Source organism: Loxodonta africana, chromosome 19 (genome assembly GCF_030014295.1).
Source record: "Loxodonta africana isolate mLoxAfr1 chromosome 19, mLoxAfr1.hap2, whole genome shotgun sequence".
NCBI lineage: Eukaryota > Metazoa > Chordata > Mammalia > Proboscidea > Elephantidae > Loxodonta > Loxodonta africana.
Window position 1 is genome coordinate 11205570 of NC_087360.1, and position 16517 is coordinate 11222086.

At 56.8% G+C, this 16517-nt stretch overlaps 2 protein-coding genes across 3 annotated transcripts in view; one reads left to right on the forward strand and one right to left on the reverse strand.

Annotated features, from left to right (window-relative positions):
* Positions 1-13: 13 nt before the first annotated feature.
* On the forward strand, positions 14-7048 carry CFAP73 (cilia and flagella associated protein 73). Its single transcript, XM_003419288.4, has 7 exons — positions 14-983; positions 1358-1463; positions 2239-2343; positions 2633-2833; positions 3424-3645; positions 3929-4087; positions 5971-7048. The coding sequence occupies exons 1-7, from the start codon at positions 772-774 to the stop codon at positions 6031-6033; spliced, it is 1068 nt and encodes a 355-aa protein (XP_003419336.2). The 5' UTR covers positions 14-771; the 3' UTR covers positions 6034-7048.
* A 124-nt stretch (positions 7049-7172) lies between these two features.
* The window catches only part of DDX54 (DEAD-box helicase 54), a 33846-nt gene continuing 24501 nt past the window's right edge, over positions 7173-16517 (reverse strand). The window contains exons 8-20 of one of the 2 annotated variants that reach the window (XM_064272235.1): positions 16063-16184; positions 15902-15963; positions 15688-15819; positions 14308-14518; positions 13230-13364; positions 12155-12385; positions 11990-12063; positions 11154-11381; positions 10742-10884; positions 10551-10661; positions 9972-10076; positions 9730-9818; positions 7173-7741 (exon numbers count right to left, since the gene is read on the reverse strand). In XM_064272235.1, the coding sequence (XP_064128305.1) occupies positions 7509-7741; positions 9730-9818; positions 9972-10076; positions 10551-10661; positions 10742-10884; positions 11154-11381; positions 11990-12063; positions 12155-12385; positions 13230-13364; positions 14308-14518; positions 15688-15819; positions 15902-15963; positions 16063-16184 (1876 nt within the window). In that variant the 3' untranslated portion in view covers positions 7173-7508. Of the gene's footprint in view, positions 7742-9705; positions 9819-9971; positions 10077-10550; positions 10662-10741; positions 10885-11153; positions 11382-11989; positions 12064-12154; positions 12386-13229; positions 13365-14307; positions 14519-15687; positions 15820-15901; positions 15964-16062; positions 16185-16517 lie in introns of both variants that reach the window. The other variant, XM_064272234.1, reaches the window with a different exon arrangement.

A 16517-nucleotide genomic window follows, 5' to 3' on the forward strand; every position in this document is an offset into this window, starting at 1 on the left:
TTGCCTCTGGGCCTTTGCACATACTGTTCCCTTCCAAGGAGCCCTGGTGGTGCTGTGGTTAAACGCTCGGCTGCTAACCGAAAGGTCGGCAGTTCGAACCCACTAGCTACTCTGTGGGAGAAAGATGTGGCAGTCGGCTTCTGTAAAGATTACAGTCTTGGAAACCCTATGGGGTAGGTCTACTCTGTCCTACAGGGTCACTATGAGTCAGAATCGACTTGACAGCAACAGGTTTTGTTTTGGTTTTGGGTTCCCTTCCAGGTGGAAGACCCACAGGTGTTTGTTAAACTATTTTGAGTATTTTTCTATAATATCACCCCCTGCACGGCTGTTTCAAGGGTTAAATTAGATACCATGTCAGCTCTTTCACTCCCATCGTCCCCATGCACGTACCCGCCACCTCCAAGTCCAGATCACATGTCCCTTCCAGGCCAGTCTCCATTAGGAGGTACTGAGGGCACCCCTCTATCTGCCCTAACCAGACTGGGGACCCCATGAGACATGGCCAGGTTAGCCCATCACCAGCTCAGGGCTGGATGGAATGCAGCAGGCCCTCAGCGCCTTTCCTGGGAGTGATAGCCCAGGGCTGGACCAGATTTTGGGCACTGTGAGAGGCAAATTCTTGGCCAAGAGACCCGTGTTCTTTCCACTGCACCCCAATTCAGATCCAGAATCCAAGGCTCCCCCAGAGGGGCAGACGCTGCTCCCCTCCCCCCCATCCTCTCCCTCTCCTTCCGGTGTGGATTCCTCTGGCCTCAGCCAGGAAATGGAATGTTGTGTCGTTGGTTGCCCGGGCAACCAGGGCCTGCTTGGTGCTGCCTTCTGGGAGTACTGAGCAAGCAAGTGGCTGCTCCTTCCTCCATCAGAGCCCCCCAGGCCCTCCTAAGCGTGTGCAAAACCCCAGCCAGTGGAAAGAAAGACGGAAGTATGGCAGTCCCCTGGGAGGAATACTTCCGACTGGCCTTACAAGAGAAGCTGCCAAGGTGAGTGGCCAGCAGTGGCGAGAGATCAGGAGAAAGGTCAGGAGTGGGTGGGGTGGCCCAGCCCCTAATCCTCTCCCCTGAGTCCTGGCTTCCTTGGACAGTTCATGGTGGACTATCGCCCCACTTCACGAAGAAGAAACCAAGGATCAGAGAGGAACCCTGGGCTTTCTCAGAGAAGCTAGGTGCAGAGCTGGGCCAATAGCCCAGGTCACTAACCTGCTTCTGACCCCCACCCAACTGACATTCAGCTGAAGTGAAATCATTCACACCAAGCTGGGAAGGAATTTGTCTGAGGATTTTTGCCCCTGTCTTGCTTTGGGGCTTTTGAGCCACCCCTGGCTCTTCACCTCCACCTCCTCCTCACCCCTCTGCAGGAAGATACCAGAGCAGAATGTGCACCAGTTCCCCCCAGTGCTGCGGCTCCTGGAGAAGAGGCAGGAGCTGAAGGCTGCAGACCAGAGCCTGCGGGCCCAGAAGGAGGTGAGCAGCTGGTCCCCCGAGACTCTTTGGGACAGCAGACAAAAAAATGGGAGTGGGGACTGGGCAGTGAGAAGGGGGACGGGAAGTGATAAAGCCCACTTGCTAGCCACTCGCACTCAACCTTGATTTCCTCATCTGTGAAATGAGGATCAAGTGAGATCAGTCACTGATACCAATAAGCATGCACTGAGCACCTACTATGTACTAGGCACCTGCATAGGGCTCTGGAGGTCTCACCACAATGCTGTCCTCATGGGGATCATAGTTTAGAGAGGGAGATAGACAGGCATCTGGGTGGTGACTGCTAAGATGGGGGAAGCAGAAAAGCACCAGGCAGGAACTGTGGGAGCCCAGAGGAAGCCTCTAACTCCACATGGGAGTAGTCGAGGAGGGCTTCCTGGAGAAAGTGATGTCTTACCGATTGCTGAAGGGCAAGTCAGCTTATCTAGCAAAGTAGGACAGGATGAGGGGGAAGAAACAGACAGAAGGAACATCATATGCAAAGTCTGGAAGGTGAAGACAAAGCAAAGTGGTCAAGTGCTTGGCAGAGTGTCAGAGGAGAAAGGGTAAGGTGAGCCCCAAAGGGGAGGGACCCTGGCAAGCCGGGGCTGCAGTAGAGTGCTTGGACTTCATCCTGAGGGCAATGGACACAGATAGGTTTGAGCAGGGGGGGCTGCGACAAGATCAGGGACAATAGAGGGGAGGTGTTAAGTGTGAACCTAAACCCCTAACTTGACCTGAGCCTCCAGACAAACACCCCTCTTCTCACACCCAGGTGTTCCAGACCACGATGGCGGCCCTACAGCAGCGCTGGGAACAGCTGGAACAGAAGGAGCAGGAGCTAAAGGGGTCCTTTTTGCGCTTTGACAAGTTCTTGCAGGTAGGTGGAGACTGACGGGGGAGGGGATCGAAAGGGTCATAGTCAAAACCCTATTAGGGGCCGGATAGGTCACATAAATAAGTGGGCTTAGGAATACAAAAGGTAGTGGTGGGAAGTTCGCACTAACAGCCTGTAGCTGTTGAAAAAAGGGGGCGGCGTGAAGGACCCAAATCAGAGGCCCTGGCGTTTGCCATCCAGGGCAAGGGGTGCTAGCGTTGGGGAAACGTGGAAGGGGCAAGCTCCTCAAACTCTGGATCCTGAGGCTTGCCGCCTCTGGCCCCCGCCCCAGGATGCGGAGGCCCGGCGCAGCCGCGCGCTGCGCAGGGCGGCGGAGGAGGGACACTGCGCGGGCCGCCAGGAGGCGGAGGCGCGGCGGCTGTGGGCCCAGCTGGAGGAGCTACGGCGGGAGCGCGCGCTGCTGCAGCGCAGGCTGGAGCACCTGGCGCCTTGCGCGCGCCTGCTGGGACAGGTGTTGGAGCGGCTGCCCGAGGTAAGCCTCGGGCAGGAGGCGTTGGGACTCAGCGCCACCGTGCAGCGCCGGGTGGCCTCGGGGACGGCTTTGGGTGGCCTCGGGGACGGCTTTGGGTGGGCACAGTACTGGAGCGCTGACTGTATGGCAGGACCCACCACTTATTGAGCCTTAACTGTATGCCAGGGACACGATTTGTGCTCCTGGATTCTTCCCCCACAGCCCAATAAAGTGAGCAGGTCCTGTTATTGTCAACCCCATTTTACAAATGGGGAAACTGAGGCTCAGAAAGTTCTTACCCAAGGTCACACAGTCAGGCAGGTGGGGAGGGGTGGGCCTAACCATCTGGTAAATATTAGTTGAATAAATTAAGGATGCATATTAGCCACAGGTGGTAAAGCTTAGTTGGTCTTGATTGGTGGGGAGGGGTAGGGCTCTCATCTCAGACTTTCTGGCTTCTGTAATACCACTTCCGGGGCAGGGGCCGTGCGATGCCCCCATTTTACAGCTGGGCTAAGTGAGGAGGTTCTGGGAGGAGCGCGCCAGCTGAGATGAGGAGGGCGGGGGGCTACTGCCCTGTGTGAGTTCCTCTCTGATCTCCACCACCCTAGTTCCAGGGGGTCCCGGAGCTGGTGGCGCGCTTCGACAGCCTGGCCGACACGCAGGCGGCGCTGAGGCGCACGGAGCGCGAGCGGCTGGCAGAGCTGGAGGCGGCGCGGGCGCGGCTGCAGCGGCTGCAGGACACCTGGCAGGACGAGGTGCTTTGGCATGGCCAAAGGCGCGCGCAGCTGCGGGAGCGACTGGAAGAGGCTCGCGAGCGCACGCTGCACTGGGTACGGCCGCCAGGGCGCGGTGGGAGCCCCCATCTCCAGCCTCACACCGCGAGGGGTGTGCGCGGAGTGATGAGAACGGAGGGGCAATGCTTAACACGGAGGGCAGCGGCACCGATGTTGGGATTTCAGGCATCTGAAAGCAATTTAGGGCACAGGCGGCCGGCCCTCTCAGAACCCGAGCGCATGTTTGCATTGACTGGGCCGGAAGTGGATGCGGATGAGACTCCAGCCATCCGGCCGTCAGTTCGATCCTTGCTCAAAAGGGTGGGGGTCTATTTACCAGGAATCCAAGTGGATTCAGATCCAGAACACAGCAGCGGAGAAGACCCTGCTCCTGGGACGGACGAGGATGGCGGCGCTCAACCTGTTCCAAGTAGTATGCCAGCATCAGAGGCAGCCGCCCAACCTGGACCTCGAGGACACTGAGGGGCAGCTGGAGCAGGTGAGGCCCCCTCTCTATTTCACTTCTAGTCCCCAAACACTTGTCAGAAACACCGTGATGCCAGAAATCTCACCATGAGCGGCAGCTTCTCCAGGTTAAGCATGGCCTCTGGTCAGGGCCCAGTGCCCCCAGTCCCACAGATGGGGGTTCCACTGCTGCCTGGGGTACTCCACCTGGCAGTCCTGGGTTCCAGTCTTGATTCTGATGGTGACTCAGTGACCTGCTTGCTACCTGAAGGAAGGTGAAGTGCCCCCACCCCGGACTTGGTGCTCTCCCCGATGAAGGGCAGGTACTGACAGACCCCCCCATACGTTATGCCACGAGCCCCTCTTTCCTCCCAAGATCCAACAGCTCAAACAAGTGGCAGCACTGATAAGAATCTAGGAGGCTGGCTTTTAGTAATCCCTGACCCTCTCACTCCCTGTATGACATGTCCAAAGCAATCGAGTTGGACAGTGTTCCATTATGATCCGTAGGGTTTCCACTGGCTGATTTTTGCAAGTAAATTGCCAGCCCTTTCTTCCTAGTTTGTCTTTGACAGGAAGCTCTGCTGAAACCTGACTACCAGGGTGACCCTGCTATTTGCAATACTGGTGACATAGCTTCCAGCATCACAGCAACACGACAGCAGAGTGTGACAAACTGACAGATGGTCAACTGTGCCTTTGTTGCTGTCACTGTGTGCCATCAATCCTGACTCACAGAGACCCTACAGGACAGAGTAGAGCTGCCCCGTAGGGTTTTCAAGGCTATAATCCTTATAGAAGCAGACTGCCACATCCTTGTACCACAGAGTGGCTGATGGGTTTGAACCACTGACCTTCGGCTAGCAGCAGAGGGCTTCACTGTTACACCACCAGGGCTTCTTGACTATGCCTTTTTAAAAAAAAAAAAAAAAAAACCGTCACCATCGACCCTATTGTACAGAGTAGAACTGCCCCCATAAGGTTCGCCAAGGAGTGGCTAGTGGATTTGAACTGCCGACCTTTTGGTTAACAGCCGTAGCTTTTAACCGCTGTGCCACCAGGGCTCCAACTATGCCTTTTAAAGGAAAAAAATCAAACCCATTGCTGTTGGGTCAATTCCAATTCATAGCGACCCTATAGGACAGCGTAGGACTGCCCATAGGGTTTCCAAGGAGTGGCTGGTGGATTCAAACTGCCAACCTTTTGGTTAACTAGCCATAACTCTTAACCACTGCACCACCAGGGCTCTCTGGTCAGCCTGAAATACTCCGGCACCTGCAGACCTGAGCCTCACACCTTCCAGCAGGGAGCAGCAGTGGCCAGAATTCAATGAACAGTTATTTCCATTGCATTATTATTTTTCCAGTTCTCCTGTTTAGCAAAACCTGTATCTTTATTGTTCTCATTTTTGGCAGAGACGAAGTTTCCTTCTCAGATGTTTATTTAAATAACAAATACAGGGGAAGGGGGAACATATAGGGACTTGTAAATTACCCATCAACTTCTTGTTCTTGGCAGTGGGTCCCTCGTGTTCATTAAGCTCATATAAATAAGCTAATTAAAACAAAATAAAAGAGGGCCAACATAGAGAAGATGATAGGTCATAAACCAACAAACATGAGTGAATCAATTAAAAGGAAAAAAAGTAAACTTATGTGAATGAGATTCATTTTGGAACAGGTGAGTCAGCTAGAAAGCCTGCAAGATGGCTGCTAAAGAGCACCATCTGAGAGGCTTGGCCAGAGGCTTGAAAAACCCGGGACACAGGCTAGGACCTCACGGCTGCCTCTGGAAACCCCTCTGCTGGTCCTTTAACAGGGGTCTCTAGCCTCCCAACCCTGCTTGTCCACCTCCCAGGGGGTGGGGACTGGACAGTGACTCGAGGATGTGACCTTGGCTCTTGTCGGGGCCCACCAGGTCAAGCAGTTCATCCAAGACCTCTCCGGCATGCTGGCCAGCCTCCGTCAGGCTGAACCTTGACCCAGGTGAGCAGTGGGGAAGGAGGGCCCCACTGGGGACCTGGCCCTGGAAAACAGCTCCCACATTTCCTATGGGATGTGGACTGTCTCCTCACCTAAAAGGTGGGCAAGATCTGAGCCTGCTAGGGTTGTTGTGGGCTTAAATGACCCTGCCACACAGCAAGTACTCCATAACTGTGGCCCATGGTGACAGTGATGAGGAGTTGTGTGTGGGATGCCAGTCCCTGCTGGCCCCTCATCCACTGTGTGGCCTGGCACCAGTGACTCGTGCCTCACCTGTAAACCAGGGTCGGGACCATACCTTCCCCACCAGAACAGTTGTGGGGATTAAACTAACTAGCTTGGATCCTGACCCACAGCAAATTAAAGTAAGTAGGACCAACAGGGGAGCCCTGGTGGTGCAGTGGTGAAAGAACTATGGCTGGTAACCAAAAGACTCACAGTTCAAATCCACCAATAGCTCCTTGGAAACCCAATGGGGAGTTCTACTCTGTCCCATAGGGTCACTATGAGTCGGAATCGACTTGATGGCAGTGGGGTTTTTCTTAGGACCAGCAGGAGGGTCACACATCAGGGGGTGTGGAAATCTGTAGGACGGTGCCTGCCCACAAGGCCCCTCCACTGTGGACTGACGGCCCTGCGCTGAAATTCCAGCCACTGGAGGTTGCCCTTGACCTTCCTAGGACCCCAAACAGGAGTGGGAAGCCTTGGAGCAAGCTGGTGGCCACCGCAGAGGGCAGGCCTGGCTCTGACCTCAGGGTGTGGTGGGCAGTGTTAACCCCTTCACAGCCAGAGGCCGGCCAGAGGGGAGCTGCTGTGCCCTCTGACCCAGACGCTGTACCCCACCCACTCCTACATCCTCCTCCAGCTACAGCCTGTCCCACAGGAAGCAGGGGAACCACCAGCATCAGGCTCCCCAACCAAGGCAACTGCCTCAGCCTCTGAGCCTCAGTTTTGTCATCTGCAAAATGGAGACACCAACACAGCCCACCCCAGCGGGCTGTGGGAGGCCAGGTAGGACCATTCTGGGCGTGTTCACACGCTCTGCAACTACCCACCACAACGTCAGCTGGGATTTTTGTACCTGTATCTCCCCCTTCCAACTCCCTGAGTAGACGCGGCACTCTCGTCCACCAGGGGTGCTCAATAAAGGTTTATTACATTTAAAATACACATCCCAGGGGCTCAGGCATTCGGGGCTAAGACCATGTGGCCATGGCCTCGGACCCCAGCACACATGGAAGCAGCAGTAGTGAAGTTGCCAATTTAAAGCCTGGCCGACCTGGCTTTGCTGGCGAACTCCTAGGCACCCTTCAAGAGCCTGCTGAAGTGACCCTACAGCACTTTTCCTGTGGACAAGGCCTCCTCAGGGAGCCCCAATCCGAGTGTCCGGCACAGGGCCAAGCATGCAGTAGGAGTCAGGAAGTGTTTCCCGACGTCCACCTTGAGCCGAGTGAGGGCCTTGGGGCCAGATCCTTACATCCTCTTTCTCATCTTGCCTTTCTTGGAACGGGTGCCCCGGCCAAAGGCTCCCCGCTGCAGCTCCTGGGCCCGGTGGCGATTGCGGGCTGAGAGCTGCTTGAGACCCCCGCGCTGCAGGAAGCGCATCTTCTGGGCCTGGCGCCGCTGCTTCAGGATCTGCTGCTTGGTCTTGAGCTCGGAGCGCACTCGGCCTGCAGGGGGGCCTGGGCTACGGGGCTGGGACGTGCCTGTGGGAGGGACAGCGAATCCGTGAGCTCAGTCTTGGGGTCGATTCCCCACATCTCCTCTTCCCAGAAGCCCCCTGGGCTGCTCCTGTACCCCATGTGCACTGCTGTGGCCTGTGTCCAGCACACAGTGGGTGCTTAATAAGAGCTAGGCAGTCTAGTGTACTGCTCAACAGCGTGGAACCTCAAGCTAGCACTGCTGGGGTTCAAATCCCAGCTGTGACCTCTTGAACCTTGAGCAAATTACTTCTCTGGGCCTCACTTTCCCCACCTGTGAATTGGGAATAACAGGAGCTATTTCGTGAAGTCCTAATGAGGTGTGAACGAGCTAGTATGGGTAATGTGCTCAGAACAGGGCCTGGTCCATAGTAAGCGCCTCCTAACTATAAACCCGTTGCCAGCCAGTGAATTCCCAATCATAGCGACCCTATACGACAGAGGAGAACTGCTCCGTAGGGTTTCCAAGGCTGTAAATCTTTATGGAAGCAGACTGCCACATTAGCTTCAGCTGGTGGGTTCAAACTGCCGGCCTTTCGGTTAGCAGTGGAGTGCTTAACCACTGCACCACCAGGGCTCCTTCCTGCTAAGTATAACCCTTGTCATTATCGATCATCCAACAAAGGTTCGTTGAGCACCTACTAGTACCAGACATTGTTCTGGGAACCCCGCAGTCACGGAGTGTCTCTGTGGACTGCATGCTCTAGGCCTGTTAGATGAAAAAGGCTGTCGCTTAACCTTCCCTTTGGCAGGAGAGAGACGAGAGGAGGCTAGAGAGAGGCAGGGCCTGGCCCAAGGTCACACAGCACAGTGGCAGCGGTAAGGTCAGCAGCCCCAGCATGGCCAGCCACGCAAGTGCCAGGAAAGCCTGTTCTTCCACCTTGTGGGAGGGCAGTTGCCACATGCCTTCCTGCCACCTCACTAAGCCCTGCTTCCTCCTCCTCCTTTCTCACCAGGCCCCTTCCCACAACAGTAACCTTCCCAGGGCTCCCAGACAGATGGTCACTAGGGTGGCCCCGAATGTCTCCACTGGGCCTCAGTGCACTCACTGCCCAACAGGGACCCCACACCACCAGTAAGGATGGGTATAGGAGCAGCAGCTGGTCTCCCGCAGCCAAGCCCCCTCACCTCCCGGGACCACCCTTACTGCCCACAGTTCCCTCACCCCCTGGGACCACCCTCACTGCACTCACTGCCCGCAGCCCCCTCATTTCCTGGGACCACTCTCACCGTATTCACTGCCCACAACTCCCTAACCTCCCAGGACCACCCTTACAGCCCACAGTCTACCCTCACCTCCTGGCACCGTCCTTACTGCCCATAGTCCACCCTTACTGTACTCATTGCCCACAGCTCCCCCCTCACCTCCTGGGACCACCTTCACTGCATTCACTTCCCACAGCCCTCCCCACCCGCCTCCCAGGACCACCCTCACTGTCCAGAGCACTGTGTGCTCCACAAAGGTGAGACCGGGGCTGACAAACGAGAGGACCCAGGAGAGGCAGGGCCTGCCCAGAGACGAGAAAGGGACAGACACACATCAGCACACAGAAAAGCAAAAGGAGAGAGACAAGAATAGACATAATGAGAGAAAAACATGAAAAGAAATAGCCAGAAAGAGAAAAAAGAACAGAGTAATCGAAGGAGAGAGATAGACCCAGAGAGACCTAGAGACACATAGAGAAAGAGATCAGATATCAAAGACAAGAGGACAGGCAGAGCTACACACAAGGGGGCAGAGAGGAGGAACCCCGGACAGGGGACTGACTTCAGGCTGAGTGACACCTGTGGGGATGTGGGTGGGGTCCAGGTACGTGTGGGCGGGTGACAAAGTACCTACATACACCGGCACGCACCCCACGCCATCACACTCAGGCCATGTGACATTAGCACCTCTGTGCCTCAGTTTCTCCATCAACCTGTCCACCCCTACCCGGCTGTGCCCACCACAGTCCCCACCCTGCCCTTACCTCGGCCATGGCCCCACTTCCCACCTCTTCTCTCGGGGCCTCGCCGCTCAGACGGCCCCTCCTCCTCTGAGTCCCGGTCATCAATCTTCTGTTTCTGTTTCCACTTCTGGTAGCTTGGAGGCCACGTTAAGGGAGCTCATGTGGGACGGTGCATGCTGGGCTGGAAGCAGGCCCCGCCCCACAGACACAGGCCCCATCCAGTCAGGCTTCTCCCTGTCCAGCAGACACAAGCCCCTCCTCCAGCCCCCACCCCACCCCAAGGATACAGGTCCCGCTTGTAGGAACTGCTGATGTAGCGCCCACTCTCAGTCTTGATCTTCTTCTTGTCCTCCTGTCCAGGTTGCCCCACAAACCGCTTCTTCTTCCGGTCCCTGGGGGAGGGAGGAGAGTTGGGGGCTGCAGTGGAGGGGCCTGGGAAGCCTATCTCCTCTCCTGCCCCCTTCCCTGGGTGATTGGGTTAAATGAAGGCGGGTACTCAATAAAGGCCTGTTCCCTGCAGCCCCGAGTCCCATAGGGAGTGTGGGGACACGGTCCTGGCACCAGCTGGGGGACCTGCTTCAGGGGTTTCTGATCCCTGCTCTGCTACTTCTCTGGCCCCTCGGAAGAATCCTGTCACTGATCTGGGCCGCCAAGTCCTCATGGGCAAAACAGGCTCTAGGCCCTGTCTGCAGAAACCAGCCAGCAAAAAAAGTGGAGATGGGGTTGGGATCTCCGCTGCAGAGGGTCAAAGCAAGGGGAAAGGACAGGCGGGGTCATGCCCACGCCACGGGACCTGCTCCAGGTGGTGGGGTTGGGACATTCGGGGGTGGCATCACCAGTGCGGGCCCAAGCTCCAGCTCGCTCACCATTTGAGCTGCTGCCGGCCCCGGGTCAGGTTCTGGGCTTCGTCCCCCATCAGGTCCAGGACGGCCCCGGCCATCTGCTGCTCGAAGGCCCCACTGTCCCCGACACTCAGGCTGCAGAGGCAGGAAGGCATGAAAGGGGAGATGAAGGCCCCCCTGGCCCCGACCCAGCCCCGGGACCCAACCCCACTCACCCTCGCTCACTGTCGAAGTCCTTGGGCCGGTAGGGCACGTAGAAGTCCCGGTCCTGCTGCCGGGCCTCTGCCCGCCGCCTCTTGGCTCCCCCGTTGGGACCTAGCCGCCGCCGCTTCCGGCCCACAATCTCTGTGAAGACGTCCTGGCCACCGAGGCCCAGTGTCATGGCTGCAGCCCCAGGATGCCCTCCTGCCTTCCCACCCACCGGCCCAAGCCGAGTCTCCTGTTGGAGCCTGTTTCCTCATCTGCACACAAGGTACAGGCCCTGTCTCAAGGACAGGCAGGGACAAGGCCGAGCGGGTGAGCCACAGCTTCCAGTCCCCCAGGCTGTAAACAGGCAAGGAGCTGAGACAACCCCCAACCCCGCAACCTCGGGGCTGGCCTCCAGGGTCCTCAAGGCAGGGCCTGTACCTCCACGCTCTTTTCGGCCTCCTCTTCCTCCCCCCTGGGCTTCTCCTCCACCAGGGCAGGGTCACTCAGTGCCGGGATGCTCAGGGCCTGGGCGCTTGGGGCTGGGTTTGCCAGACCCTCCTGTTGCCCCTGCTGGAAGCTGGCGATGGCTTTGCGATCCTTCTGCCGCTTGGCGCGCATCACCTGGCTGCTCAGGTCCCGGCTGGAGGCATTGATCTCAAAGATGGTCTGCAGGGAGACACCCGAGTCCCTCAGCCATGGGTCTCCTCTGCACCAGCCCCACCCTCACCAGCTCTGTAGGTGCCTACCAGGTGCCAGATGGTGGACTGAGATCCCCAAGTCCTCTCAGCTCTACGAGGCGGGTACCCTCATCACCCCCATCCCACAACAAGAGGAGCTCAGAGAGGGCGATAACCTGCCCGTGGTCACACAGCTAGGACCACCCCCAGCCCCATCCCTGACAATGGTCTCTCTCTTGTGCACCCTTCCTTAAGCATAAGATGGGTGCTGTGGGGGGGGGTCAAGATGAGGGAGGGAGGAGAGGCAATCGGAAGCCAGGTCGTCAGGCCTCTACACTTCCTGCCCCATGCGCCTCAGTCTACCCATTCGTAAACGGTGGGGTGGTCTCAGTTGTGCATCTGCTGGAGACCAGCAGAGATGATTCCAGAACGAGAGGCATTTCTAGAGACACTGACGGGGCCCAGGCTGCAGACTAAGAAGCTCAATCCCATGGTCTTGCCCCAGATCAGGGGTGCCCCCGAAGTACAGGCACCACAGCACCCCTGTGCCCAGGCTGCTCCGAGCCAGTGTGTGGTCCCGCCCAGGCCCTCACTCACTGCCCGTGAGCGGTACTTCTTGATACTGTCCACCAGCCGCAGCCGCAGCAGCTCCTGCTCCCCGAAGCGCGAGCCTGGTGGGGGGGAGGTGTGAGGCCAGGGCTCGGTTCTGCAGGGCCCGCCCTCCGCCTCGCTACCCATCTGCCACCCCATGCAGGGACTCACTGAAGAGTGGGTGTAGGCCCAGCCCCGCAAGGTCCAGCGCCTTGGCCCTCTTGATGGACTCGGGTGAGGGTGCTGGCCTGGAGCGCACGTACTGCTGCTGGGCGTTGTCGGCCACACGGCCCAGGCCCCGCAGCTCCAGCGATGCCACCAGCGTGCTCTGCAGGCTGCAGTCCTCGTCGTCTACCACGCTCTGCGGCACGCGGCCCAGCACACCGTCCACGCGAGCCACATCTGCCACCCACACAGCGCCCGTCAGAGGCCATCCAGCCCGGCTCCCCTGCCCACACCCCTGCCTTCCCTCCCGACCCTCTCCTGGTCCCCAATTCTCAGAGAAACAGTCACAAAATCGTGACCACGTAAGAAACCACCACTTATCAGGTTGGCTCCCACTGCCAGCACTGTGCTCAGCACTTGAAAGCATTAGACCAGGGGTCAGCAAACTACAGCTTGGAGACCAGCCGCCTGCTTCTGTAAATACACGCATCCATCTGTGTATTGTCTATGGCTGCTTTTACGCCACAACGGCAGAAACAAGTAGCTGCCCAAACCTAAAATATTATCTAGCTCTGTAAGAAAATGCGTGCAGGCTCCCACATTACATCATTCAATCTCCACAGCAACCCTATTTTTCAGATGAGAAAACTGAGGCTCTGAGAGGTTAAATTACTTCCCCAGGGTTATCAAATGAGTTAGGGGCAGAGGCAGGCTCAACAATATCAAGAGCCCAATTATGGAGACTTACTACGTGCCCAACACCATGTTAAATAAATACATTATCTCCTTTTTCCCTCAAACCCATGAGGAAAGTGCCTCCTGTTCTTTTTTGTGTGGTGTTTGTTGTTCTAGCTTTTTATTATGGATAATAAGCAAAGACAAAAAGAATGGAGTATGAACTACCAATGTTTTGCCAGTCTTGCAAGGCAGCACTCTGATGATCCCATTTTAGAGATGAGGAAGCTGAGGCTCCTGTGCTCATACCTGCCCCCACCTTCTCTCAGGCCAGGATGGGTAAGCTTCACCCCTGTCCCCAACATGAACTCTATGGGGGCCCCCAGCCGGGCCCCGCTCCACTCACCTGAGGGCTCCTCGTGGGGGCGGGCGAGGGTGAGGGCACGGCCCAGGAAGAGGTGCAGGTCCAGCAGGTAGGGGACCTCGTCCGGGGCCACCAAGGAGTAGGCTGTGCCACTTCGGCCAGCCCGGGCCACACGACCTGTGGGGAAGAGATGATCAAACCAAGGAGCAGAAGAACCCCACCCTCAGCCACGAGTCCCCGTGCCAAACCCCGAGGGTGTGGGCCAGGGCAAGGCCCCCGCCTAGCTGAGCCACTGGTCCCATCTACGAAAGGGAAGGGGCCTGACAGTCACATGGCACTCTGGGAAGGCTGGCAAAACCACACATGAAGCACTTCTCCAGTCGGTATCCACAGACTTTAGCATCCCCACTTCTGGGGATTTTCCCAAAAGGAATAATTGAGAATGCAAAGATTCAGCCACAGGATGCTGACTGCAGGGCTGACTTCCAGAGCCCCGAACGAGAGACGGCTTAAAAGCCCGCTGACTGAGAGCTGGTTATTTAGATTACAGCCATAAGCCAGACCAGAAAGCAAGCCCACTGTTGTCCAGTCGATCCTGACTCACGGCAACCCTGCGTGTCAGAGCACAACTGCTCCACGGGGTTTTCTTTGGCTTACTCTTTACGGAAGGAGATCACCAAGGCTTTCTTCTGCGGGGCCACTAGGTGAGTTCACGCTGCCAACCTCAGGTTAGCAGTCAGGCACAAACTGTGCCACCCAGGGGCCTTCACTACTTTAAATGTTATTTAAAAGGCTGCAAAGGTACCTAAGGAAGCAACTGAGAGAACCAGCTTCAGGGAGAGGACTGTCAGGGAGGAGGGGACCTGGGGGGCCACATGGGCAAGGACCACAGCAGGAACGTGACAGATAAAGCCCAGGCCCGGTGAACCTACAAGAGGAAGAGTCTCCTTGTCAGAGCTGTGGAACTGCCTGTTAGCATCCTGCCTGGACTGCATCCCTCAGTCTCGTTTCCTGCTCCCTGCCCTGCGCCTCAGTTTCCCCATCTGTCATGGCCAAGGTTGAGTCCCGTGCCCTTGGGTCCCTCCACAGATCCACGCCTGGTCCGGGCTCTGGCCCTTACCCACGCGGTGCAGGAAGAGCTTGCCCTTGGCGGGGAAGCTGTAGTTGATGACGTTGTCCAGCAGTGGGATGTCCAGGCCACGGGCCGCCAGGTCAGTCACGATGAGGGCAGAGCACTTGCCGTGCGTGAACTTGGCCAAGTTGATCTTACGGGCCGTCTGGTCTAGGGCGCTGTAGATGTGGGCACAGCTCACTCTCTGAGTCGTCAGCAGCTGCACGGAGTGGAGGTGGGAGGGAGGGCAGGAAGTGAGGGAGAGCCTTGGAGTGGGCCACAGCAGGGGGCGCCACACGCAGTGGACAAGACCATGGGCCTGGAGCCCAGCACCCTGGCTTTCAACCCCAGCTCTGCTGGATGACTCAGTGTCTTCGTCAGTACATTTACGTCACCTCCCTGCAGGGCTGTTTGAGTCCCTTAGGAAATCTAAAGGGGCCTCCCGGGGTACGAGGCTCATCTTATACTGTCTCAGACTATATCACTAACAAGCTCTGTGACCTGTCAAAGCTACTTAACCCCTCTGTGCTTCCACTTCCTCATCTGTAGGTTGAGGGAAACAATGGTTCTTTCTCGGCAGCGTTGTTGTGAGATTAAGTGAGTTAATACACACACAGTGCTGAGGACAAGGCCTGGGACACAGGGGGCGCTGGGCAAGTGTCACCTAGTCCTTAAAAATGACTGCTTTGGTCTGACTGGTGGGCGGCCAGAGCTGCAGAGGAACCACCATTAAACATGCGCGAGTGACTGAAGCCCAGTGAGCTGGGCTAACCCAGCTGGGAGGCACCGACAGAAGGGCCCCAGAACACCTGGATCTAGGAGGGCTCTCACAGGTATATACCAGTTACCGCGGCACTGACTGCAATTCATAGCGACCTCATGTGTAACAGAGTAGAGCTGTGCTCCGGAGGCTTTCTGGTGGCTGGTTTTTTATGTCTATCTCCAGGCTTTTCTTCTAGGTCTATAGGTATGAAAAACCCATCAAGTGGCTCTCTAAGGCCAGGGCACTTTACACGGCTTACTGCATGCAGCTTGTATCTCAACTCAAATAAGTAAAACATCAAACCTACAGGCAGGATGGCTGGGATGAACCCCAAAATAGAGGGGGCAGAGCGGGAATAATCAAGATTAGCAATGAGCTGATAATTGCTGTACCTAGATAACGGGTACTTGGAAATTCACTACACTAATTTCTGTACTTTAACATGTGTTCGAAATATCTCATCATAAAGTTACAATGAAAAAAAAAAAATAGAGCCCAGGTCCATGTTGCAATCTGATGCTGCCCTCTGGTGGCGGCATACTGAACTGCAGCCCCAAGCTCAAGAGCTGGCACTCCGCCCCACAGGCTCTCGTCCTGCCTGGGAACCAGGTCAGGATCCTGCTCACCTCTGAAAGGTACTCGGCGTGGTGCTTTGTGGCCACAAACACCACAGTCTGGTCCTGCGGCCGCACCACAGTGCGCAGCAGGTGGAGTAGCACAGCAGGCTTGGTATCCTCACGCACGTGGAAGAAGGCAGTCTGTGGGGACAAAGGCCGTGTGGGTTGTTGGCTCATGGGTCCTGGCAGCAGGCCTGGGTAAGGGGGGCTGGGAGAGCCTCACCTTGAGCTGCTCGTTGAGTTTGGCATCCACATCCAGCCGGATGAGCGAGGGCTCCGTGAGGCCTGAGGTGAGCACAGAGGAGGGTCAGTGAGGGAGACAAGAGGAATGAGCCCCCCAGTCCCGACCCCTGCCAGGTCCCCATTCCCCTACCCCTGGCTTACCGGCCCGGGCAAACTCCACCAGCAGTTTGGGCAGTGTGGCAGAGAACAGCACTGTCTGGTGGCCCCCAGGGAGACGGTGAATGATTTCCTGCAGCTGCTCTGCGAACCCCATTTCAAAGAGCCTGCAGGGCAGGGGGCACGGGTCAGGACGGGGTCAGGAGAGGGGCTTCCACTCCCCTGCGTCCCAGCCTCGGCCATCCCTGTCCCACCACAATATCTGCCCAGGGGACTGGTGTGGGCCTCACATGTTTCTTTCCTTCAACTCACTTTCTCTTTATTTGACAACCTCATCCTAAGCAATAAAACCAGAAAAAAAGTTTGCTGTCAAGTCGACTCCGATTCACGGTGACCCCACTTGTGTCAGAGTAGAACTGTGCTCCATAGGGTTTTCAGTGGCTGATTTTTCTGAAGCAGATCGCCAGGCCTTGATTCTGAAGTGCCTCTGGGTGGACTCA

Coding starts and splice junctions, on each gene's coding strand:
- CFAP73 (XM_003419288.4), top strand. CDS start 772: ATGTTGTGTCGTTGGTTGCCCGGGCAACCAGGGCCTGCTTGGTGCTGC. Junction 2,834..3,423: donor TGTTGGAGCGGCTGCCCGAG/GTAAGCCTCGGG, acceptor CCACCACCCTAG/TTCCAGGGGGTCCCGGAGCT. Junction 3,646..3,928: donor GCGAGCGCACGCTGCACTGG/GTACGGCCGCCA, acceptor TCTATTTACCAG/GAATCCAAGTGGATTCAGAT.